At 38.7% G+C, this 24,936-nt stretch overlaps 1 protein-coding gene across 2 annotated transcripts; it reads right to left on the bottom strand.

Moving 5' to 3' along the window:
* Positions 1-1,354: 1,354 nt before the first annotated feature.
* On the bottom strand, positions 1,355-24,936 carry DLAT (dihydrolipoamide S-acetyltransferase). 2 transcript variants are annotated; one of them, XM_059930440.1, is made up of 14 exons: positions 24,599-24,936; positions 24,065-24,166; positions 23,156-23,280; positions 22,857-23,010; positions 20,240-20,366; positions 18,195-18,382; positions 16,981-17,134; positions 11,084-11,151; positions 9,781-9,873; positions 9,312-9,419; positions 8,628-8,743; positions 4,508-4,670; positions 3,379-3,515; positions 1,355-2,840 (listed from the first exon to the last, which is right to left on the bottom strand). In XM_059930440.1, the coding sequence occupies exons 1-14, from the start codon at positions 24,875-24,877 to the stop codon at positions 2,711-2,713; spliced, it is 1,944 nt and encodes a 647-aa protein (XP_059786423.1). In that variant the 5' UTR covers positions 24,878-24,936; the 3' UTR covers positions 1,355-2,710. The 2 variants fall into 2 exon arrangements, with proteins under 2 accessions (XP_059786423.1, XP_059786424.1); XM_059930441.1 differs by lacking the exons at positions 24,065-24,166; positions 24,599-24,936 and adding an exon at positions 23,972-24,005.

The following is a 24,936-nucleotide window of genomic DNA, read 5'->3' as shown; positions in this document are numbered from 1 at the left end:
CTCAAAAAAACTTGGAATGCTTTGACCTTATCTTTGCTTCTACAAAATCACTGTGGAAACTTATTTCCTATAAACTCCCATACCTAACTATATAGAACTGGCTGACTCTACTCTTGCACTCTCGCACTTAGGTGTTACTTATGTCAGCAGCTATGTAATTGGGTACTTATTAATAAAATGAGTACAAGATCTGACATGCTTAATGTTAAAATGTTAAATTTATATCCTAGTTATTTTCCAAAATACTTTCACTTATATTCTAACATCTCCACCTCCCCCTCCCTACAAAAAGCAAAACTTTGTCCAGGAAGAGCATTAACTAATAATGAACTGTGGAGTAGTTTAAATTTGAATCTTACCAAGATTTTTCTTCTTCAAAACTGAAAACTTTGAGATGGACATGAATTAGCCTTGATTTAGGTACCAGATTTTTCTATAAACTTGGCGTTAGAGGTCAGTAATCAGCAGTGATTATTTTCCCATGTATTCCAGAGTTCACGCATTACTGGGTGATGAGTATTCCTTACAGCACATTCCTATTATCTCTCGCACTGGTCAACTCCTCTTGTAGACCATGCCTTGGGATATTTTAACTTCACTCACAAACCTCAGGAATGGAGTAAAGTACCTAACAGAGCCAGACCACACTTCCATCTTGCTATGTGCCACCCCCCCAACAAGAGAGCTCCTTGAGCCTAAAGCATTAGATTATATGCTCCTAAACTCAGTCCTTATTTTACCAATTCTGTAAACTCAAAATATATCTGTATTAAGAGCTTACCATGTACACAGCTGTTCCTGGTCTTAAATAATCTAATGTGAAAAATAATTACCCACAGATCAAAAATATTAGACCAGACACATTGAAAACATATAGTTTCATTTTTAAACAATCTAATTTGAACCAAAGCACTATTTCTAACTTTTGTTCGTTCAGTTCTGGTAAGAAAAATAGACTGAATCCAGATTTAGATTATAGCTCAGATTAATTTTTAACTCAAGAACAATTTTTACTAGAATGCAACTTTTTATTTTTCTCTCAAGGGAACAATAGAGCCATAAACATTAGCAAAGAATGAGTTATCTTTGAAGTTTCATGTATTTGAACCAGATATGGCTCATACTGGTGATGGTCCCTTGTCATAAGTTTGTTCCTTCTGCATAATCTTCAGTTCAAGCTAAAATTACTAATTACTGAAAAATCAGATTAATGTATTGAATTGTTTTCATAATAATACAGCAAGGAAAATATTTCTGGAATATATGGAGTGTCACTTGTGCACCATGAAATAATGAACATTTAGAAATAGATTCAACATTGAAAGACCTAAATTTCAGGGAACAGCTCCATATATTACAATTCCAAATATTTATTAAAACACATCAATTCAATAGAAAGTCTAGAATTGTGATGTTTCTAATTCATTTTTATTATCCTGAATATCACCACCATCCACCCCCCCCAAAGAAAGGCAAATCGTAACAAAATGGGAAAAAAATATTTAGGCTGATAAGGTAGCAAACAACCTAAATAATTTTTTTCTCTCCGATAGGATTTTAGGGCTTTCTTATTTTACACGAGACAACACTGGGGTGGAAAAACACAGAACGCTTTTCTTGTACACATTTAACATTTTTTCACTTTATCCAAGTAGAACTAACCACTTCGTTTTGGTCATCATCTTTTATCACTCCAAACTGTTCACCAGAGTATCTCTCCCCTCTTCTTTTCAGACAGAACCTGGTGACAAATGGACTTTGGCACATATCTCACTAGGAAACATAGTTTACATATGCACACTTAATTCCACAGTTACTTGATATAGTGTTTCAAAGTTATTTAAGTAATAAATCCTGGTAATTAAGTTCATTTGCAAGTAACCACCAGTTAATTTTGGAGGAAAAATTCTACTTTCACAACTTCACTCTGCTAAATTCTATAAGCATATTCTTTTATTTGGAGGTAATTATAGAATTCTGCTCTCAGAATGACACATTTAAATTGTTTAAATAGATACCCACACAAATTCTCACTTATACCAAGTAGCTGGCTCATATTTATATCTTCATCTCAAGAGGGGAAAACAACCATTTCTGAATTCATAGAAAAATAAACAAAGAACAGCTGGTTGAACAGTTCCAAGAAAATGTTGACTTTTAAAATTTCACTTATTTTCCTTGAAGTTCTCTATGCTTCCCATCCATGATAAACCGAGATTACGTAACAGAAAATTTTAAATTAGGTTTATGTTCCAAAATCAAGCTTCAATTCAAACCCTTTCTCCAAGAGAACTAATTTTCCCGACTTCTTCTCTTTTTCTCAAATCTAAACAAAACATTTGAGGTAATTAAATTTCAAAACCTCAAGATCTCATCAAGGTTACTTTTATGTGCCTGTCTCAATAGGGAACCACAATTCTACCTCTACATTTCCCAGTGGAAGTCCTTATCACCAAAGGGCTAAGCCACATGCCCCTTGACTAGGAGTACACAGCTTAAAATTTGGTATTGATTAAATGTGCACAATATCTGGATGTAATTGGCATTTTAAAAAATTCAGTAATGCCCATTACAAATAACTTATCTGGACAGACTCAAAAGTAACTGGTTAACCTTAAAATAAAAAGAGAACCACCGTTTAATAACGTGTTTGTATCTTGGTAAGAATGAACCAGTGTGACCTGGGAAAGTCTAGAAATTCTTGGGTTAACTATAACAACATGGTGATAGGTTTTTCAAGGTACTTTCTAAACTCAGCAAGCCACTGGGCTCCAACTGCTCCATCCACAACCCGATGATCACAACTGAGTGTAACAGACATCATGCTAGCCACATCAAATCTAGAAAAAGATAAAAACATTATTAGGATTTCTGAAAGCAATCACTAGATTTTAGCTAGTAACCAGCCCAAATGCCAACACCTAACTTATAATCCCAACCAGGTAACATTATTTTCCACCTATTCTTCATGGGCTGTACACCTCTAGCTCAAATTAACAGTTTGAAGAAACAGACCAAACAGCCATCTAGAGGATACAGGTCCGCAAACAACAGCCCTCAGACCAAATCCCACAGGTTTACTGGAATACATTTATGTATTGCCTATGCCTGCTTTTACACCACAATGGCAGAGTATTTGCAATAGCCACCGTACGACCCAGAAAGCATAAAATAATTTACTAACTGGCTCTCTAAGAAAAAAGTATGCTGACCCCTGACCTAGAGTTAACAAGACTTCCCATCTCAAACAGTAAAATAAGAAGAGTTGTTGCCTGAAGCTCCAATATGCCATGCCAATAATTATAAAAACTGAGACTCAAAAACAGGTATATTGTAATGAAAGTGAGTTTACAACTCCCTCTCCATTTTGGCACTTACCCTTTTTCATTATCTGCTGGAACCAGTCTATCCTCTGAAGCACCAATTGCCAAAATACATGCTTGAGGTGGGTTAATAATAGCAGAAAAGTTCTTAATTCCAAACATTCCTAAATTTGAGATCGTAAAAGTGCCACCCTAAAGAAAAAAAGATTAAAAACAGATCATGGTAACTGCTTGTCAGCATAAATTAGAAAAAAATGACAAATGTTTTGTGAAAAGACCTTAAGATAATATTTTACTTTAAGGACTCTCAGCAACATGGATTGGACCTAGAGATTATCATACCAAGTGAAGTAAGTTAGAGAAAGACAAATACCATATGATATCACTTATATGCGGAATCTAAATTATGACACAAATGAACTTCTATACGAAACATAAACAAGACTCACAGACAGGGAGAACAGACTTGTGGTTGTCAAGCGGGGAGAGAGGGTGGGGGAGGGATGGATTGGGAGTTTGGGATTAGTAGATGCAAACTATTATATATAGAATGGATAAACAACAAGGTCCTACTGTATGGCACAGGGAACTATATTCAATATCCTGTGATAAACCATAATGGAAAAGAATATGAAAAAGAATATATATACATGTATAACTGAATCACTCTGCTGTACAGTAGAAATTAACACTGTAAATCAACTATACTTCAATAAAATGAATTTAGAAAAAGGATTCAACTACCATGAAAAAAAAAAGGAAAATGGTAAATATATGAGGTGATGGATATGTTAATTAGCTTGTCATGATCACTTCACAGTGTATAGATATATCAAAACATCAAGTTGTGCACCTTAAATATTACAATTCCTATTTGCTAATTATACATAAATAAAGCTGAAAGGAAAAAAGGAATGAATGGAATACACTTTACTGAAAACATACAACTATAGCAATATGAACAAAAGTCAGTTGTGTGGCTTTTGCACACTACTTGAAAATGGGTTATTTTCAGCTTTTGATAGGTTACTCAATTCTTTATTTTCAAGACCTTGTGTCAGTGAGAACACAAGGCAGAATCAAAAGGTGGAAGATGCAATAGAAACATAATGCCAAATTTTAAGATAACATAATTCATTAAAATAATATCATAACATTCAGAAGATAAATAATTAATACCTTACCTGGAACTCATGTGGCTGTAGTTTACCCTCTCGTGCTTTGGTTGCTAAAGAAACAACATCATTAGCAATGGTTTCCAGTCCTTTTATGTGTGCATTAAATACAATAGGTGTGATGAGTCCTGCAGGGGTACTGACTGCAACACTGATATCAACAACGTGATTTCTATTTAAAAAGAAAAAGAAAAGTAAACCTCAATAATCATCAACAATGTTTAATTAAGAGTTTGTTTTAGGTTACCCTAGAATAGTGGTATTTACTTCAGTTTGTGCTACTTTTCAGCCAGGGAGAGCTCTTTCCTGGTTTTTAAATTTTGCTGTGGCCTCTCTTAGACCTGCACTTTTAAAAAATGAATGAGAGATGTGTCAGTAGGTTGGTTTCACACGTACTCGCTAACTACCCCTCATCTGCCTTGACTAACACCCTGGGTACAGGTGGGGAAAAAAAGGTTCAGCATCCAGTGAGAATTAAAAAGAACTCCTTAGATTTTGAAATGAAATGGATTGGCTGGAGCTGAGTCTGCAAGCAGAGCTTGAGCAGACGCACGGAAGAGTGAAGGGTAAGGACTGCATGGTGGGAGAAAGAGAAGTACTCATGTGGTAGGGTGGTGGTGTTGTCCCAAAACATAAAAGTAGGATTCCTAATCCTTTCTACGCCATGGGGCGCATTTGCATTTGGGTCCCTTCTCAGAATATATTTTTTAAACACAGAAAACAAAATACTCAAATTACCAGAAAAACTTCCCCCAAAACAAACTATATTGAAATTCAGTTATCAAACTATTCAAAAAACAAAATTGTGATATATGCGCTTCTGTATTAACTCAATAATCTTGCAGCAGGTCTAATTATGGCTATACTTTTGAAGTAGTGATAAGAAAAAAATATATTTTAAGATATCCGCAATAACTACAATGTGATATGAAAATAACTTGATTTTTATTTGGTCATCAGCACAAGTACTATTAATACCTCTTTGATTTGTTCTTTATATTTATAATGGGAGGAAATGCTAAATTTCAGTTAAAGGTTAGTAGAAAAGAATGACTTTCCCCCTCCACAACCAAGTTCCCAAACCCCTGAATTGTATCAGAGTCTCCTTAGGGGTTGTCTGTGTAAGGGCCCCTGCTAAAGTGATCTGCAAGAAAGAAAAAGTTAACAAATGTTGGTGAGGATATGGAGAAAAGGGAACCCTTGTATACTGTTGGTGAGAACGTATCAACAAATTGGTGCAACCACTGTGGAAAAAGAGTATGGAAGTTCCTTAGAAAACTAAAAATAGAACTACTATATGATCCAGCAATTCCAATCCTGGGAATATATCCGGAAAAAACGAACATACTAATTTAAAGACATGGAAGAAGGGACTTCCCTAGGAGTCCAGTGGTTAAGACTCCGAGCTTCCACTGCAGGGGGCTCGGGGTGGATCCCTGGTTGGGGAAGATCCTACATGCGTGGCCAAAAAAAAAAAAAAAGACATGGAAGCAACCCAAGTGCCCCCACACACACATGAATATTACTCAGCCATAAAAAAGAATGAAATTCTGCCATCTGCAGCCATGTGGACAGACCTAGAGAATATTATGCTTAGTGAAATAAATCAAAGAAAGACAAATACTGTGTATCTTATATGCGGAATGTAAAAAATAATACAAATGGATGCACATGCAAAACAGAAACAAACTCACAGATACAGAAAACAAACTAGTGGTTACCAAAGGATAGAGGGAAGGGGGGAGTGACAAATTAGGGGTACGGCATTAACAGATACAAACTGCCATGTATAAAATAGATAATCAACAAAGATATATTGTATAGCACAGGGAATTATAGCCATTATCTTATAATAAATTATAATGGAGTATAATCTGCAAAAATACTGAATCACTATGCCATACACCTAAAACTAATATAATATTGTAAATCAACTATAATTCAATTAAAAAAAAAAAGAAAAAGTTAAAACTTCACATGAAGGAAGAACTCCAGCTCTTTGGAGATTATGGGGACCATACCCCGCAGTGTGCCCAAGCTGACCAGAGGCAGCAGGCTTTTGTCACTTGCAAACACAGGGACCTGCTCTAATAATACAGTGTGTGACGCTTAGCAACTACCGTAGCTGGGCTCTGGCCAAGGTATCACACAGCAAACACTGCTTTCTTAATTAAATTATCCTGTTATTACAATATTATTTGTTCAATAATCTTCCTCCTAAGAGAGTAGGGATGGTGTTTCCTATCTTGTTCACCACTAAATCCAGCAAACAGTATATGTTCAATAAATATCTGTTGAATAGCTGTATGAACAAATTGAAGGGCATTTGGTAAGGATTAATAAATAATTCATAGAACTTGCCCTGCCATGTCCATCCTTTCATCTAAGTAGTGTTTCCTTCAGATAGTCCTAAAAGATTAAACATAAATTTACCCTATGACCCAGCAATTCCACTCCAAGGAGTCTACCCAAGAGAAATGAAAACATATGTCCACACAAAGAATTGTCCTCAAATGTTCATAACCGTGCTCTAAAAGATATGTCTATGTCTTAATCTCAGAATCTATTAATGTGACCTTATTTAGTAAAAAGGTCTTTGCAGATGTAATTAGGCTCTTGAGATGAGATCACCCTAGATTATCTGGGTGGGCCCTAAATCCAATGCCAAGTGTCCTTGTAAGAGACAGAGAGAAGACATGGACACATGAAGGCCATGTGAAGTTGGAGCTGTGCAGCCATAAGCCAAGGTATGCCTGGAGCCTCCAGAACTGGAGAAAGCAAGCAAGAGTCCACCCAAGAGCCTGTGGAGGGAGCACAGTCCTGCCGACACCTTGATTTCACACTTCTGACCTTCAGAACTAGGAAAGAATAAATTTTTGTTAAGCCACAAATTTTGTGGTAATTTGTCATGGCAGCTCTAGAAAGCTAATACAGTCTCTGAAAAATAGTAAGACCCTCAGATGTTCTCTAAGAGTGGGGTGACCAAGGAAAAAATTAGAATCAGTAAACCACTTTTCAGTCTTGTGAAACACGTTTAGAGTTCTCTTGGGGAGTTTCAGAAAGATTTCATGATGAGTAATTTAAAAATTAGCCCATCTTAGGCAATCATTAAAATCAGGTTGGTATTCATGGTATACTATACTTCCTTAGTCATAAACAATTTTTCATAGTCATAAAGATATTAACACTGAATACTGATTTGTCCAAAATTTGTGCTACAATCAATTTGGTAGGATGATGGGTGTGTGTGTGTGTGTTTGTAGAGAGGGTAGAACAAAGCTAAATCTTAACCTTCTTTAATAGGAAGTCAGTTGATAAAGTAAATGAAATGAAAAATTTATGAAAGGCAACAGAAAAATGTTGTTTAGAAATAGGAAAGTAAATACCAAAAGAAATAACAGTTTAAAGGCTGTGTTTGCCTCTTGGGAGTGGACCTCAGATTAAAGGTTGAGCAGGTCACTGTAAGCCATGAATTAATATTCTAATGTACATACTATTATTGTAAAAAAAATAAATTAATAATATAAAAGCATCTACATAGTAGAAAAAACCTAGGCTGAGTCAGAATCCTGGTTCCAACCACAGTTCTGCTACTTTACTAACATATTAACCCAGGGAGTAACTCGACTTACTGAGCCTCAGTTCCTTCATCTAGAAAATGTGTGTAAAACCACCTAACTCATAACGTGGTCATGAGGATTAAATGAGACAACATGTGAAAGACACCAAGAGCACCATGCCAGTCACATGCTACCATAATATTAACAAATACTGTTTTTTTGGTTTTGTTTTCAATTTTGCCCCCACTAAAGTTTAGCAGAACTCATTGGTGAACAAAACCATTTCAATCCTGCTTTGTGAGAGTCATTATCAACTTAATTATACATATCTGTACACTTATCTCCCTTTCCTGAACTCATACAAAGAACCTGTAGTCTTTACTAACTAAATTCATGATCTCAGAAATAGCTTTAGGTTGTTTTCAAATTGTCTTGCCTGTGGAAGTCATCTCCCCCTCTATATTCTGCTTCTCCTTACTCCCTAATACTCCAAGTTATACATGAGACAGCACACAAAAAACTGCTGATGGAGATTATATATATACCTTCCCCAGAAGTGTTATACTTACTGTCTTATAACTGTGTCCAGCCAAGAAGAATTTGCTTCAGGAACTTTTAAACATGACAAAGCTGAAGCTTTTATAATGAAGTCATTGACAGAAATTTTGCTTCTCCCTTCTAACATCTGCAAAGACAAGAAACCATTGTAGTTTCTTAAATTCTCTTCTCAAAGACTGAAACTATATAATCTTGAGAAGGTGGGAGGGGGTGGATATACAGATGTCCTAAAGTGGAAAAGATGAAAAGAAACCAAAAGTTGTTTTTTTTCATCTATTTTAATGTAGACCATTACACCTGTACGTTTCCTGCTAAGCACTGCTTTAGCTGCATCCCATAAGTTACTAAGTAACTAAACACTAAGTAGGTGCTTGGTACTTAACTATAAACACAAAGTAAACACACTGTTTCTTATCTACCAGAAGAGACTCCAGTAGTCTCATAGGATCATAGTGACTATGTTAGGCTAAAATGGATCCATGGCAAAGTCGACTTTAATCATAAGCTTTAATCAAGGGTTAGAAAATGAAAATTCTCCAGGATATTCTCTGTAAGTTAAAATTAAGATGACATCCATTTTTCCATTACCAATTGGCATTTGTAACAAAATACAATATATGGGCAAAATGTAAATATTCAGTGAGGGAAAACAAGATTTTTAGAATTTATAAAGGTGGAATTTCCAGACCTTTTACCTTATTAAGTTCCTTCCGTACCAACAAAACTTCTCCCATATTTACATCAACAGAAAGGTAATAATGAGGTATGGTTTGCTTAGATTGCATTAACCGCTGTGCAATAACCTGAAATCAAAGAGATTCAAAAATCAATTATCTTGAGTTGAAATGAGACCTCAGCTCATTCAGGGCTCTGTTTGCCCCTTTACCCTGCTCCCTGGTAATGCTTACCTCAAGCATTATTAGAACTGGAAGATGGAGGACTGCACCACACTTAGCCCCTTCCAACAGTACTTAATCAGAACACAGTGTTTGTGTATCCCAAGAATTCTATTGGCCAAACCAAACACCTATTAAATGAATCACCTAAGGTTCCCAATTTTAAAAAAGTCTCTTCTTAGGGTTTCAAACTATGGATGCAACTAAACAATCAGAGTAAAGATGCCCCCAACAGCTTTGGGGCGAAAAGTTATGGTAGTACTCTTACTCGGCGAATGTTGCTGATTGGGATATCTGTGAAGACACCTGTAGGAACCGGCGCCACTCCCGGACTCGGGGGAGACACAGCAGCTGCTGGAGTCTAGAAGGAGGTAAAAAAGTTCTTAGTCTTAGCATAAGCAACTGTGAACAACTGTTAGTGACTCTTTTACAGGTGGCAAAGTGAAAATTAAACGGTTTATAGAAAAACAGCTATTTCTACCCCAAGGGAGCAAAAGGGACTCCAATTTGGACTGTGCTTGTTTAAGAGTTTTGTTTCTAATTTTCATACTTAGAATCGGATAATCATGTTTTAAATGTCATTTTTCTATGACTAGTTTATATCAAAATAATTTTGTTTTCACAAAACTTTCTTCAAGAAAAGCAATCAAAGCATTCCTAAATTGAAAAGATTAAGAGATAAATACAAAGAAAGTAATGTATTTTCCTGAATAGTGTTAAGAAAAAACAATGACAGGGGCTTCCCTGGTGGCACAGTGGTTAAGGGGACCTGTCAGTGCAGGGGACACGGGTTCGAGCCCTGGTCTGGGAAGATCCCACATGCCGTGGAGCAACTAAGCCCGTGCACCACAACTACTGAGCCTGCGCTCTAGAGCCCGTGAGCCACAACTACTGAGCCCACGAGCCACAACTACTGAGCCCGCATGCCCTAGAGCCCATGGTCTGCAACAAGAGAAGCCACAGCAAGAGAAGCTCGTGCACCGCAACGAAGAGTAGCCCCTGCTCACAACAACTAGAGAAAGCCTGCGCGCAGCAACAAAGACCCAACACAACCAAAAATAGATAAATAAATAAATTTATTTTTTAAAAAACAATGACAAATCTTTTATTTTAAAGCAAAACATCTAAATAACTAAATCATTTTCCTTACTTATAGTTGATTATTTTAGTGCCTTTACTGATCAAACGGAGTTGGCTATGTGGATTTAATCCCCCTGTGGACTAACTAACCACATAAAACTCAAACGCTAGCCAACCAACTTGCAAGCATGCTTTAAAAAATAGGGCCTGAATAAGATGACAAGTTAGGAAAAATTTAGTATCACTACTCAAAAAAAACCAAAAACAACTTGGAGTGGATTTCAATGTAGTATATCATCTTTGCTTTTGTGTATGAATAACAGCACATTCATATGTACATATTGCTAGCCAGTGAAATTAGACAAAAGAAAACACAGTTCTGATTAAGCTACTTCACTCATAAATAATGTATGCAAGGGTCTAACAGGCTGCACAAAGCACTCTGCAGGGACAAACTGCAACCAAAATTTAAGAAGCAAAATATAACTCACAGGAGCAGCTTTAGTAGGCACAAAGGAGTCGACGTCCTTCTTGATGATTCTGCCGTCTGGTCCCGTCCCTGGAGGAGACACAGAAATACCACACACATGAGAGCGTACCGCTAATTCCTCAAGGAGATCAGCACTGTGATCCTGAAGTGCAAGTTCCTAGAGGTTCTCTACCAAAGACCCTCGAAAGGGGCCACTGCCTTAATCATGCCCCTTAAACTTTTCCCTAAAAATACCACCTTTTGTTGCCCTCCTCTCCTTTAGCTCCAAAACACCCTTTCTGAAACCCTGGAATAGATCTCATTTGGGTTCTACATTCATATGCTCATAAAGAATTCCCTTGCTACAGAGTTGACAGATATGATAACAATTATTTTGGACAAATCAGGCAAGTCAATTGTTTTTACCCTGAAATAGCATGAATAACTCTCAAATGCAATGATCTCATCTTTAGAACCATTCATTCTATATGTGGTCTCCATTATTCACAGCTTTCTCACAGTAGCCAAGGCGCTATACTGGCTTGTGTTAGAGATTATGAAGGAAAAAGGTGCCAAGTTACACATGAAGAAAGATCTTCAAAGTTCCCTCAACAGGCTTAATTTTACTTTCATTCAATTTCTTTCCTCCTCCCATGCACAACCTCTTAGGTTTAACATTACACCTAAGTAGATAATCCTGAACCTTAATTCTAAGGAGATTCAGAATTTAGTTATTAAAAATACCTTTTACACTGGCCCACTTCTAGAAAATATTTGGTCAAATTGATTCATCTTCCCCCAAGGCAGACTTTTAAAAGGATTCTCGTTGTGTGCGGTTCGTCCCAACTCCTTTCCTTCATTATGAAAACTGAGTAGGCTAGGATTGTGTTTATCCTCACCAGGAGCTCTAGAACAGAGGCAGCAGTACGCCTATTAGATTCCCTTCCTTATAAAAGACAGAAACCAAAACCTCCCCTTACAATCAATGCTGATCTGGACACTGCAGCCCCTCAAGATGAGGAAACTGCAGTACCACCTGCCTTGTACTAAGCTTCATCCACCTATAAGAATTTCCTGACTATTAGGAGTTAGCTGAAATCTTTGAAATTCTTTTGTCTCTCTCCCTAAGAAGGCACAACAGACCATCATAAAGCAATATGGTATAAAGGGAAGAACACTAGACTAGGAGTGAAAAACATAGGGTTGTTGTCAAACATAAACTAGACAGATGACTGTAGTCACTTAATCTCATCTGGTCTTTAGTCTCATCTGTAGGACAGATTATCATACCAGCCCCTACTCATGGGAATGCTGTGAGGATAAAATGGGACAGTGATGAGAAAATGCTCTGCATCAAAGAAATATAAACCATAATATGGGTAGCTCTGAGACAAATCAAACTCTGAACATCAGGGTTTAGGCTTTCAGAACAGTTTCTCCCCAAATGATTACATTTTGGTCAAATTTGGTAAGCAATCTGTTCCTGGGGGAAAGGGGTAGGGGTGGGGACTGGAGATTGAGTTCAATAACCAATGGCCGATGATACAATCAACGATGCCTATAAAAATAATAATTGACCCCTATAAAAATAAAACTCTTGAACAACAAGATTCGGAGAGCTTCCGGGTTGGTGAACACATTAATGCGCCAAGGGCGGTGGTGCTCCCAGAGAGGCACGGAGGCTCAGCGCCAACCCCCACTCCCCATACTTTGTCTTATGCATCTCTTCTATTGGACTGTTCTGAGTTGTATCCTTTATAATAAACAGGCAATAGTAAATAATGTGCTTTCCTGAGTTCTGAGCGTCATTCTAGTGAATTATCAAACCCGAGGAGGGGGTCTTGGGAATTCCTGGTTTACAGCCAGTGCGTCAGAAGTATGGGTGATCCTCAGGACTGGCATCTCAAGTGGGGGCAGACTTGTGGGACTGAGCCTTTAAACCTGTGGCGTCTCGGAACTTCCCTGGCGGCGCAGTGCTTAAGAATCCGCCTGCCAGTGCAGGGGACACGGGTTCAAGCCCTGGTCCGGGAAGATCCCACATGCCGCAGAGCAACTAAGCCCGTGCGCCACAACTACTGAGCCTGCGCTCTAGAGCCCACGAGCCACAACTACTGAGCCCACGTGCCTAGAGCCCGTGCTCCGCAACAAGAGAAGCCACCGCAATGAGAAGCCTGAGCACCGCAACGAAGAGTAACCCCCGCTCGCCACAACTAGAGAAAGCCCACGCGCAGCAACGAAGACCCAACGCAGCCAAAAATAAATAATTAAAAAAAAAACAAAAACAAAAACCTGTGGAGTCTGATGTTAACTCTGGAGAGTTAGTGTCAGAATAGGCTTGAATTGTTGGATACCCACGTGGTGTAGAGAATTGATTGCTGGTGTGGAAAAAAAATTACATTAAGTGTCAAAGGTGGTGTCATAAAACACCAACCACTGATCCTCTCAGCTCACTTATTTCAGACCACTCACTTCCCCTAATGCAAAATTTCTTCCATTCCAGTAATTCCTCTGCTCTCATCATGTTGTCAGCCTCCTGTCTTCACGTCCTCCTTACCCAGCCGACACTCTATGGATCACTGTTATAATCACTCCCTGGTCAAACTCTAAAACATATGCCTTCTCAGTGCCAGCACCAGAGTAGCTTAATATTGCCGGGGGAAAAAAGTACACACCTAGCTGAATGACTGTACTATAAATTCAGAGGCACAAACCTAAAACAGACACACAAAACTACCCAGAAATCAATTGTTTCCCTTGAATTCACTTTCCCTGTCTCTGAGAACACTATTTCACAATCTCTCTAACCTCAGACCTCCCCACACTAACTCTCCAGCAGATCCCCTCACCTTATACTTTTTTTTTTTTTTTTTGGCCATGTGCGGGATCTCAGTTCCCCAGCCAGGATTGAACCCGGGCCACAGCAGTGAAAGCGCCGAATCCTAACCACCAGACCACCAGGGAACCACCCCCTCCCTTTATATGTTACTGATCAAATAGCAGCCCAGAGAGGTACTCTCCTCATCTGCTACCACCAAACCTATAAACCTACCCCATATTCTCTTCTCTCCTATAAAAGTAGACAAACTGTCCTAATTCCTACCCCAAACCAATCCCATGCCCTCTTACATTCTCAAAAACTTTGTACCTTGCCAAATTATTCTGCTCTTTCTCCTTTTCTACATCATCAATTTATCCCTTTCTATTAGACCACTGGTTCTCAACCAGGGCAATTTTGCCCCCAAGGGGGCATCTGGCAATGTTTGAAAATATTTTTGGTTGTCCCAAGTGGGGTATGCTACTACCATGTAGCAGGTAAAAGCCAAGGATGTTGCTAAACATGCTACAATGCACAGGACACCAGCTGCTACCCTGCCAACAAAGAATTACCTGGTCAAAAATGTCCACAGTGCCACAGCTGAGAAACTCTACACTAGACCTGTTCTACTATCACTCATTTTCAAAAGCTCTCTCTTGAGCCCATACGCTCCCAAAAGCTACATTTCTATTTCTATGCCTTCCTTCACAGCCAATGTTCTTGAATAAGTTGTCCACAGTGTTATCTCCACTTCTTCATCCACTTTTCATTTTTCAACCTGTCCAGACCAGCGTCCACTGCACATTTCTTCTGAAGTTGCTGTTGTCGAGTCCCCATATCCAATCCTTGACTAAGTTCTATTGATTCTATGGCAGAAGTGTATGTTGAAGCTGTCCATTTCTGTTCATTTCTACTCTCACCACCCTTGTGTAAGCCCCCATCATCAGCTCCAGCAACAGCATCTTAACAGGTGCCTTGGCTTTCATTTAATTCATTTGCACAGAGCAGCCAAAATCATCTTCTAAAAATATAAATCATTTTATGCCACTTCCTCATTTTAATCTTTCAATGGCTTCCTACTGTACTTTAAATAAAATTCAAATTCTATCATGAGCTGTAAAGTCCTTTATGTTCTCACCCCTGGGTCTCTTTCTGGCCTCATCTCCTACCACTAGACCCTTTGCTCACTATGCTCCATTAACACTGGCCTCCTTTCTGTTCCTCAAGCATGCCAAGCTCTTTCCACTTCAAGCTGGTCTTTGCCCAAAATGCTTTTCCTCCAGTTCTTCACGTGGCTGGCTCATAGCTGACTCATCTTTCAGGTCAGATCAGATGTCACCTCATCAAAAAGACCTTCTCCAACCACCCTGGAGACTCCAAAAGCAGTCATGACTACACATATATTCACCCTGTTACTCACTAGTATATCACTTGGTTTACTTCTTTCTTAGCATTCAAATCATCTTATTTAATAAGTTATTATCATCATAGCTAATACCTACATATGCTTTCTATGTCCAGGCACTGCTTATTAACTTATTTAATCCCAACAAGCTATAAGATATTATTTTCATATACAAATGAAGAAACTGAGACACAAAAGGTAACACACCTAGTGTTCGACAGAGCTGGGTTTTAAATCCAAGCATTCCAGCTCCAAAGCCAGTACTCTTAACTACTATGCTATAACTCCCTGCCCATTTAATTCTTTATTGTTGGTAATATGAGCATCTGAAACTGAAATCTTGTCTGTCTTATGAACAAGTGTTGGATACATAGACAATACTCAATGAATATTTGTCTAAATAAATGAATCACTTAACTCTAACTGCAAGATAAGAATATTGAGATTTTTCCACTTAAATCTCTCCTAAGGCAGTCAGTATTGCTAAATAATACATGGTCCTTGTTTACTTGTCTAAATTCTTCAGATATAATTATTAACCTAGTCCCTCCTCCCCTTAAAATGTATTCCAATTTAAATCGCTGTCCCTGATTCTAATCACATGTACATAAAGAATGGCAATACACTAGTGAAATAACATTAGGGTGAAAAAAGGGTCTTCCAATATTACAAGAATCCTCTGAAGTAAAACAGCGATAACATTCTATTCTTGTGTCTTTGGGGATTGGCTTGCTTTCTAACCATAAAAACAACAGATTGCAGACAGATGATAACCACCGATGAGTGCCCACAGCTGGACAATAAAAAAATGGGAAATGATAATTCTTACTTCAATAAATGTTATGCAAATTAAATCTGGTAATTAAAAGACTAGCACATAGTATTAGCTATCAAACCATGTTCCAGGAATAGTAATTTCCCCCCTTTTCCAAAGTATATTAATTACCTTACATTAAATTTTAGCTTAAAACATTTAAATGCCAGACAATAATAGTAATAATGTGAACAAAACTAATATGTATTGAGTACTTATTACATTCTAGATACTGTTCTAAGCACTTCACTTGTTTTAATGTAAACTATTATCTAGTTTTACAGATGGAAAAACAGATGGATTAAGTAATTCAGCAAAAGACATATTACACAGAAAATGATAAAGCCAGGATTAAACCCTAGATGGTCTGATTCAAGACCCCATGCTCTTATCACTAAGCTACACTGTCTCTCTGGGGAGGAAAAGATAGGTAAGACATTTTCCTTTGCCCTCAAGGGGCGTTAGTTCAGTTTTATATGAATTTTATTATTTTAAGTCACTTCAAATCACCCCAACTTCATGTTTTGTTTTGTGTATTGCTACATTCAATCAGCCTAGCACTAATACAGATTTCTTATTATATAATCAAGTACCATAACCCAACTCTGCTGAACAAACACATCATACTTTCACCAACAATTAAGCAGTTCCCGTTAACAGAGAAGGAAAAAAAGCTATCTAAATTATATAGGTAGATCTTAGACAGACTAAACAAAGCACAGTAAATTTTCCTACTCTGTGGTGGCACCAAAGGAGATATTTCCCTCCCTCATCCTTCCCCCGACTATCGCAGATAAGACGACTATATATAGTTGTACTCTCTGGTCCTAAGGAAGAAACTCAACTAAATTTTAGTAAAACCCCACTCCATAGAAACAGAATTACCTTTTACTTGTGTAAGGTCAATCCCTTTCTCTGTTGCCAACTTCTTTGCAAGAGGGCTAACAAACAACCTTCCCTTTGGTCCAGCAGGAGTAGCTGGGCGGGTGGCTGAAGGTGCAGGGGCTACAGGTTGGGGAGTTGGAGGAACAGGGGCTGCCTTTTGAAAAAAGTTACAGATTGTTAATTCACCACCGCAAAGATTGGTCTGAAAGATTTAAGAGTTTATAGTTTATTAAGTCAAACCTATTTTAATTAAATAACTTTCTTTTTTCCAAATATCAAATGCACATTTTTCCTGCTTAACCAACATAATACAGCAATACGAATAGAATAACATAATTTTATGTCAAAGACAGAACAAAGTCAAATTCTCTAACTCCATGATTAACAAAGACAGGCATGGAATTTAATTTTGGGGACCAGTATACAACATCCTTACAGCCTTTCTTCACTTTAATCTCTTGTCCCTTCTTTATTCTCATTCTCTTATATCACCTACATGGCTTTTGTTTTTACTTAACCTAATTCCAAAATAATAAATTATTCTGGAAGGTTCCATGTTGAAACACATTAAAAAATAAACCACTACAACTACTTGCCAGCTCCCCATAAATGTATGGCAGTCAGAAATCAAGTTTTCTCTGACAGAACTGTGTACCTAGTCTAACCTCACATGATTCTACACCTGCAGAAGCTTCATTATAGTGTTACTGATGCCTGGAATTCATACAAGCTCATGTTATAGGTATATAGTATACAGTGCATAGAGACAGACTAAATTCTATGCAAAATAAGCTGTTTACATGAAGGTTCCAATGTATTACAAATATAAGCTTGACCTACTATATGTTAATACCAAGAGGATTGACAATGATAAAAACTACAAATTCTACAGAAAATGGGTGACAAAGCATTACCTTCCATATATATTTATATATATCTACACCTAAAGCAGAAAAAGAACATGTCACCTCAGCTTTGTTCTCAGCAGGACTCAAGACACTAGGAAAAAAAAAAGCTATACGAATCAAACTATTGACCATTATGTGAATGGTGCAGTGCCACACGCTGTGTAGGTCTCCGCAAATGTTAACTATCTCCCTCCTTATTCATAGAATCTTAGAGCTGGAAGGAACCTAGAATATCATCTACTTTAATCCCTTAATTTAGAGATGAATAAGGTTTAAGTGTTCCCTCAATTCTAGAAGCATACCTACCGGGGATGGGGTAGGTGGTGGTGCTGGTGGTTTTAAATCAGTTACTTCAGTTGGCCAATAGTCAGCAAATGCTGGTATATCTGCCTCTTTTTCTACAATGATACAGAGTGGGGTTCCTAGAGGGACATCTCTTGTACCTTCAGGGATCAGGATTTTTGCTAGGTAACCTTCTTCCTGTGCTTCAAAACCTTAAATAGAAAGAAAAAACCATTATGGAACTTAAAGGACTCCACTATCCTAGCAAACTCAAAGCACAGTTTTAAGTAAAAGGTTCTTCTTCAAAGTAGCTATATAACCTTTTGCAAGCTATTTAACCTCTCTGTGTCTCAGCTTCTTTACCTACACAATGGCGATGACAATAGCACCTACCTCACGGGGATATTACAAAAATTAAGTGAATATTTTCCAAGTACTTAGAAACAGTACCTGGCACAAAGTAAATACTAAATAAATATCTGTTAAATAAAACTACAAGAGATTACACAGTGGTTAGTTCTGCACGTTTTCTTTAAAACATCCCCAGGGGCAGCCCCTTGCAGCCCCACAAGACTCCAAGATGGCATCGGTTGTACTGCTAAAGATCAGAACCACATGGTTAAATTAAAAGAGCTACTATAGTTGATAGTGACATGGGATTACACCCCTAAAAGCATCTTTGGAACTTTTTGAAGAGGTCACACTTGGTATTACATTAACTATTTCATTATGAAGAAATACAGCATAACTACAGATTCTGTGGTGTTGACAACTTTCTTCAGCTACTGCTTTTCTTTTCTTTTTTTGGCCACACGGCTTGCGGGATCTTAGTTCCCCCACTAGGGATTGAACTCAGACCCTCGGGAGTGAAAGCATGGAGTCCTAACCACTGGACCGCCAGGGAATTCCCAGCTAGTGCTTTTCTTACAAGGAACTCAAATATGAAGAGTTCCAAAAAGTAAAACTAAAAGAACCCATTGGAGAGGACAACTTTTGCCTTCCAGATCTTGGCTTTCTGTGGCGTTGTGCCTCTCCCTGACAAACACATCTTTGATGAATCCTTCCATATCCCAGTTGAGAATTAATATCCAATACAAGACATATATAAAAAGAAAAGACATCCAAGGCCACAACAGAGTTTAAAGAGTTTGACCAAGGTAATACTTCTCTAGTGACCAGAGTCTCTAGAATACTAGTCTCTACAGCAACATTGGTATTCAAGTTAAAATGCAAAGTAGATCTATTTTTGCCAGGGTTTTTTTGTTTGTTTCTCTCTTTAACAAACAGAATCCTTTCTTCTAATAAAATCTTATGGGAGGAAGCACAATATGCAGAAAGGTAAAAAGGAGGTGTCCTGGTGGAAATGGGGGAGTGGGCAAGGAACAGTAGCGTGCAGCTCCTTAAGTTCTCCTTTGCCCCAACGTGCCATCAAGGAATCACAGGGTTTGAAGAACAAAATCTGAAAACAACCACTGCAGAGGATGCCCAGAATCTCCTACTGCATCTCTGAGAACTGGACAGGAAATACATTTATCTACAAATATCTACACGTGGTATGACAAATATGATTATCTATATGGGTTTTGTTCTAAGCATAAAAATAAATCAGAGAGGGAATAAAAGGAAATGTGATATGGTATCTGAACAGGTAATATATACATTCCATCACTCATTCTCAAACTATGAAAACAATCTAAGCCCTGCTTTCAAGTCTTCCCTCAAAGTCATCTGAAATTCTTTGGTATTTTCCTGCCTTTGATGTTATTTTCTCCTGTTTCTTCTTTTTTCCCCCTTGCCCAGTTTAGACAATGATAAGGCTAATAAATAAGCAAACTCTGGCCTAAAAATAATCCCTAAGCTGACATATCCTTGATTCAGTGAGACTACAGTATGGTACTGACAAATCCAACTATGCACACTTTTGTTATGAAATATTCTGTTCCAGGAAATGAATCCCAAGAATTAAAATTTTTCATGTTATCACTCACTCATTATAGGATAGGACGGCAATCCTCTTCCCTCATTGGAAAACTCAGTGCCTCAACCATTAAGAGCTGAAGAAATCTCACCTATAGTGGCCTTGTCAGTCTCTATCTCTGCCAATAAATCTCCTTCACTTAGCTTCTCACCCACTTTTTTTTCCCATCTCTGAACTGTGCCCATGGTCATGGTGGGAGAGAGGGCAGGAAGAACCACCTGTAGAAACAAACACATATTTTATTACTGTGTAATACTAGGAAGCTGTGGACACAGTGGAACTCAGGCCAGCAAACAGTTTTATGGAATGATAGTGACTGGGACCATCCAAATTCCCATGCCCCCACAGCAGCAAAAGCCCACTGCCTCAAGTGTCCCTACACGTGAATCTTTCAAATCTCAAGCTTTTATAGTATCAGCGATACTCTGACCCACCTTCGAAATACTTTTCCACCCTCCAAACGTAAAAACAATGTGCAGATGGGAAAGAGTTCTTTCTAGACAGTTAAAATTAATTCCTCAATAAATATCTAAGCACAGAACATCTTTTCGTCTTTCTTAACACTTAGATTAAGCTGCAGTTTTTCATTTTCACAGAATGACCTTAGTCCAGACTTTCCACTAAAATTTTACTGTGCGCTGTATTGGCATCTATCTCTTCACTCAGGGGAAACTGAATTTCTCCCAAACTTCCCAGATACTTTTTCAAGATTAAAAAAAAACTCATATTAAGAACTGTTTGGGATTTCCCTGGCGGTCCAGTGGTTAAGATTCTGCAGTCCCGATGCAGGGGGCATGGGTTCGATCCCCTGGTCGGGGAACTAAGATCCCACATGCCACATGGTGCGGCAAAAAAATGAATGAATGAATGAATGAACAAATGAACGAACTGCTCTTACAATAGTCACTTCTGCCCCAGTAAAATCTAAACATCAGATTGGCTGATCTAAATTTAAAATTGCTTTCTTATTTATATGGCTTGTATGTCCACTGAATTTGGATGCTTACTCATTATGGGTTTTGTTTGCTATCTTTTAGTTTTTTTTAATCTAATTAACAACAGGATTACGCTGAGAGAAAAATCATTTCAATTGATGATGTCTCAGGAAGGTGAGGGGGGGAGTAAAACAAAACTTAGAACTCTAATTAGAAAATTTTTAAAATGTTTTTCTTGGTCAGAATTATCTATCTTATCTATCTACCTACCTACCTAACTACCTACACCAGGTCTTAGTTGCGGCACTCGGGACCTTCGTAGTCGCGTGCGGGATCTTCATTACGACATGCAGAATCTTTTTAGTTCCCTGACCAGGGATCGAACCCGGGCCCCCTGCATTGGGAGCGTGGAGTCTTAAACACTGGACCACTAGGGAAGTCCCTCATCTTCACTTACTTCTTAAAAATTAGTGGATCCAATAATCTCTATACTGTATCTTAAAGGATAATTAAGACAGAACCCTAAAACTTTCACAAAAAGCCAAAGACATAAATTATAGAGAAATGTACTGTCTTGTGTAGTGAGACAGAATTTGCTGAACAGGATGAGATAAATGCGTGAACTGACCACCAGGCAAAACTTTATAATGAGTGAATGTTAATAAAAGATCATGGAGGACTTCCCTGGTGGCGCAGTGGTTAAGAATCCGCCTGCCAATGCAGGGGACACGGGTTCAAGCCCTGGTCTGGAAAGATCCCACATGCCGCGGAGCAACTAAGCCCGTGCGCCAAAACTACTGAATCTGTGCTCTAGACCCCCGCGAGCCACAACTACTGAGTCCATGTGCCACAACTACTGAAGCCCGCGCACTCTAGGGCCCGCAACAAGAGAAGCCACCACAATGAGAAACCTGCACACCGCAACGAAGAGTAGCCCCCCCTTGCTGCAACTAGAGAAAGCCCTTGCACAGCAACAAAGACCCAATGCAGCCAAAAATAAATAAATAAATAAATTTATAATAAAAAAGAGACCATGGAATAGAATATGATGTCCAAAGGAGAAAATTATTCTTATACAAAAATTTCTACAAATAAACTAAGTGAAGGAAAGTTGTAGTCTTAATCCTTTAGAAAAAGTGCAGCTGGCTTTTATCCATTTGCAGTATCTGAAACACAAATATACATGGGATAATCTTAATATCTAATAAACTAATTAGTTTCTTAGAAACTGATTTAGTTAATAGAATCAACAGTGACTATATTTACCACCTTCAGCTTTGTTGCAATGTTATTATATATGCCTATTTGACACTTATTCTTTATTTTAGTTCAGTCTTTTATTAATACTACTGGACTATTTCACTTAACTCTTAGAAAATAGAATACCACATGTCAAGGAAAAACACCAATTGGGAACTTTCATTCAACAGACAGTACCTGGGGCCTACTAAAAACTCTATTTATACAGGGAGTAGTGTAAGTACAAATCATCCTCAAAATCTAACAAAATGCTCTTGAATGAGAAGTACCAAACATTATCCTACCTGCTACACTGAGGCTGTGAAAGGTTAAAAGAACTAGCCAAGTTCACACACCTGGAAATAACCACCAGGAATGAAAGTTGTCAATTTTCATGTTTAAACCTCTATTTACTTTCAAATGACAAAAACTAGCCATATTTAATGCCAGTTCCCAGGATGTGAGAGCCACCTATGAAAAATAATGAATGAATAATAAATCTTCTAGAGCAAACACCCAGAGGCTGAGCCTCACCTGCATGTGAGGAGGATACGAGCTACCGGGAGCCTGAGCGGGAGGTGCAGGTGACGGAGCCGCGGCAGCAGGGGCTGGTGCTGGGGCTGCTTGTGGGGTAGGTGCTGCGGAAGAGTCCAGTGTATAATTTTTAAAGGCCTCAATATCTTCAGGCCTAAGGAAGAGAAAGAATGCATAGGTATAAGGGGGTTATAAAGCGGATTCAGTAGTCTTAGAAGCCTTTAACTAACTTCGCAATTCTGGATTAAAATACTCCACTTGAGCACCTAAGTTCCACAGATTGCCATGGTACTACTCACTTTTCAACTGTGATACAGATGATTGCTCCAATTGGAACATCTCTGGTACCTTCAGCAACAAGTATCTTTGCCATGTAACACTCCTCCAGGCTCTCAAATCCAACAGTCGCTTTATCAGTTTCAACCTTTTAACACAAAAGCAGGAGCTTAGACTTCTGCTGCCAGTATGAAGTTTATTAGCTTGTGTCTAAAATCATACAAAGTGCAGTAAGTCAGAAAGTAAAAGAAAAATACCACATGATATCACTTATATGTGGACTCCAAAATATGACACAAATGAACTTATCTACAGAACGGAAACGGACTCACAGACATAGAGAACAGACTTGTGGCTGTGGGGCGGGAGGGGAATGGAGTGGGAGTTCGGGGTTAGCAGATGCAAACTATTACATAGAATGGATAACAACAAGGTCCAACAAGGGAACTTTATTCAGTATCCCGTGATAAACCATAATGGAAAAGAATATTTTTTTTAAAATGTATATATATGTATAACTGAATCATTTTGCTGTACAGCAGAAATTAACACATTGTAAATCAACTATACTTCAATTTAAAAAAATCATACAGTTCAACAGCCATGTGAAAATAAAGCCTCTATCACAGGTTTGAAAGAATTACTATTAAAAATATCTTAGCTAAAAATCAGTTTGGCTAGCTGCTGCTAACTTAGCTAACCAATCTTCTCTAATATCAAGTTGTAAAAAACATCTAAGTTTCTTAAGCAAAAGGGATAACTACCCACTCAGAAAGTTAATGCTCAGTTTAGCTAAGCCGGTCCCTTCTAACTCATTTCCATATTTTAAAACAACTTACCTCTGCAATTAATTCACCCTCATTGATTTTTTCCCCCTCAGTTTAGCTAAGCCGGTCCCTTCTAACTCATTTCCATATTTTAAAACAACTTACCTCTGCAATTAATTCACCCTCATTGATTTTTTCCCCTTCCTTTTTCTCCCAGCGGGCTATGGTGCCTGCCTGCATTGTGGGGGAAAGAGAGGGCAATGGAACCTGGAGAAGACAAAGGAGAAATACGAAATTTACAAAGAGCTACCTAACTCTCATTCTGGTTTAACTCTTCACTCAATTCACTACAATTTAACGCAGAGAGTTTGAGTCCCAACACACAGTGGGCACTGGGGATATAAAGGGGGTTCCTGCCACCAGAAGCTCTCCACCAGAAGGACAGGCTTCCTGCTCCACAGGCCTGCGTGGGTCTCACAGCATGTACTCAGTAGACGTTCCACATACCGCCCCAGGCTTGGCGCTCTTCAATGGAATAGGTCAGGAGAAGGAAGCTCAAGAGTTACAGCAAAGCTGGGTAATGGAGAAGGGACACTGACACACAGTATACTGGGAGGGGGATGGAGGATCACTGAGGCCTCTGAGGAAGGATCCCATGAAGGACAACGGGGTCCCGCGAAGGACAGGTCTGGGGCTCACCTTCTGATGCGGGGGGAGGCTATACCAGCGGCGCCTAGGAGATCCCCAAAGCTGCAGCAAGACGCGATTCCGCGGTGTGGCCCATGAGCTGGGGCTCCAGCCGCAGACTGCCCGGACCCTGCCATACCCTGTGGTCCTGCTGATGCAACGAGCCGGAGCCGAGCCAGCCTGCGGGGTCACGCACCGAGCTCCCGGCTCCTCCCGCAAGGCCGTCCACCGAGCCCCAAATCCTGCCCTTGGGGCTGCATTCCGGGCCTGTCGCGCACAGACGCGCCACATACTGCCACTGACCCCACACCCCCAAACCAGCGCCGTCTCCGAAGTGACCTCTCCAAGAG

Source organism: Balaenoptera ricei, chromosome 8, assembly GCF_028023285.1.
Source record: "Balaenoptera ricei isolate mBalRic1 chromosome 8, mBalRic1.hap2, whole genome shotgun sequence".
NCBI lineage: Eukaryota > Metazoa > Chordata > Mammalia > Artiodactyla > Balaenopteridae > Balaenoptera > Balaenoptera ricei.
This window is presented reverse-complemented; position numbering and strand designations above follow the sequence as displayed.

Bases quoted from the DNA above. Each gene is read 5' to 3' on its own strand.
- DLAT (XM_059930440.1), bottom strand. From the start codon at position 24,877: ATGTGGCGCGTCTGTGCGCGACAGGCCCGGAATGCAGCCCCAAGGGCA. The intron at 9,420-9,780 runs GTAAGAGTACTA...CTTTGATTTCAG, and splicing joins CAATCAGCAACATTCGCCGA to GTTATTGCACAGCGGTTAAT. The intron at 3,516-4,507 runs GTAAGGTATTAA...TTTTTTCTTTAG, and splicing joins TACAGCCACATGAGTTCCAG to GGTGGCACTTTTACGATCTC.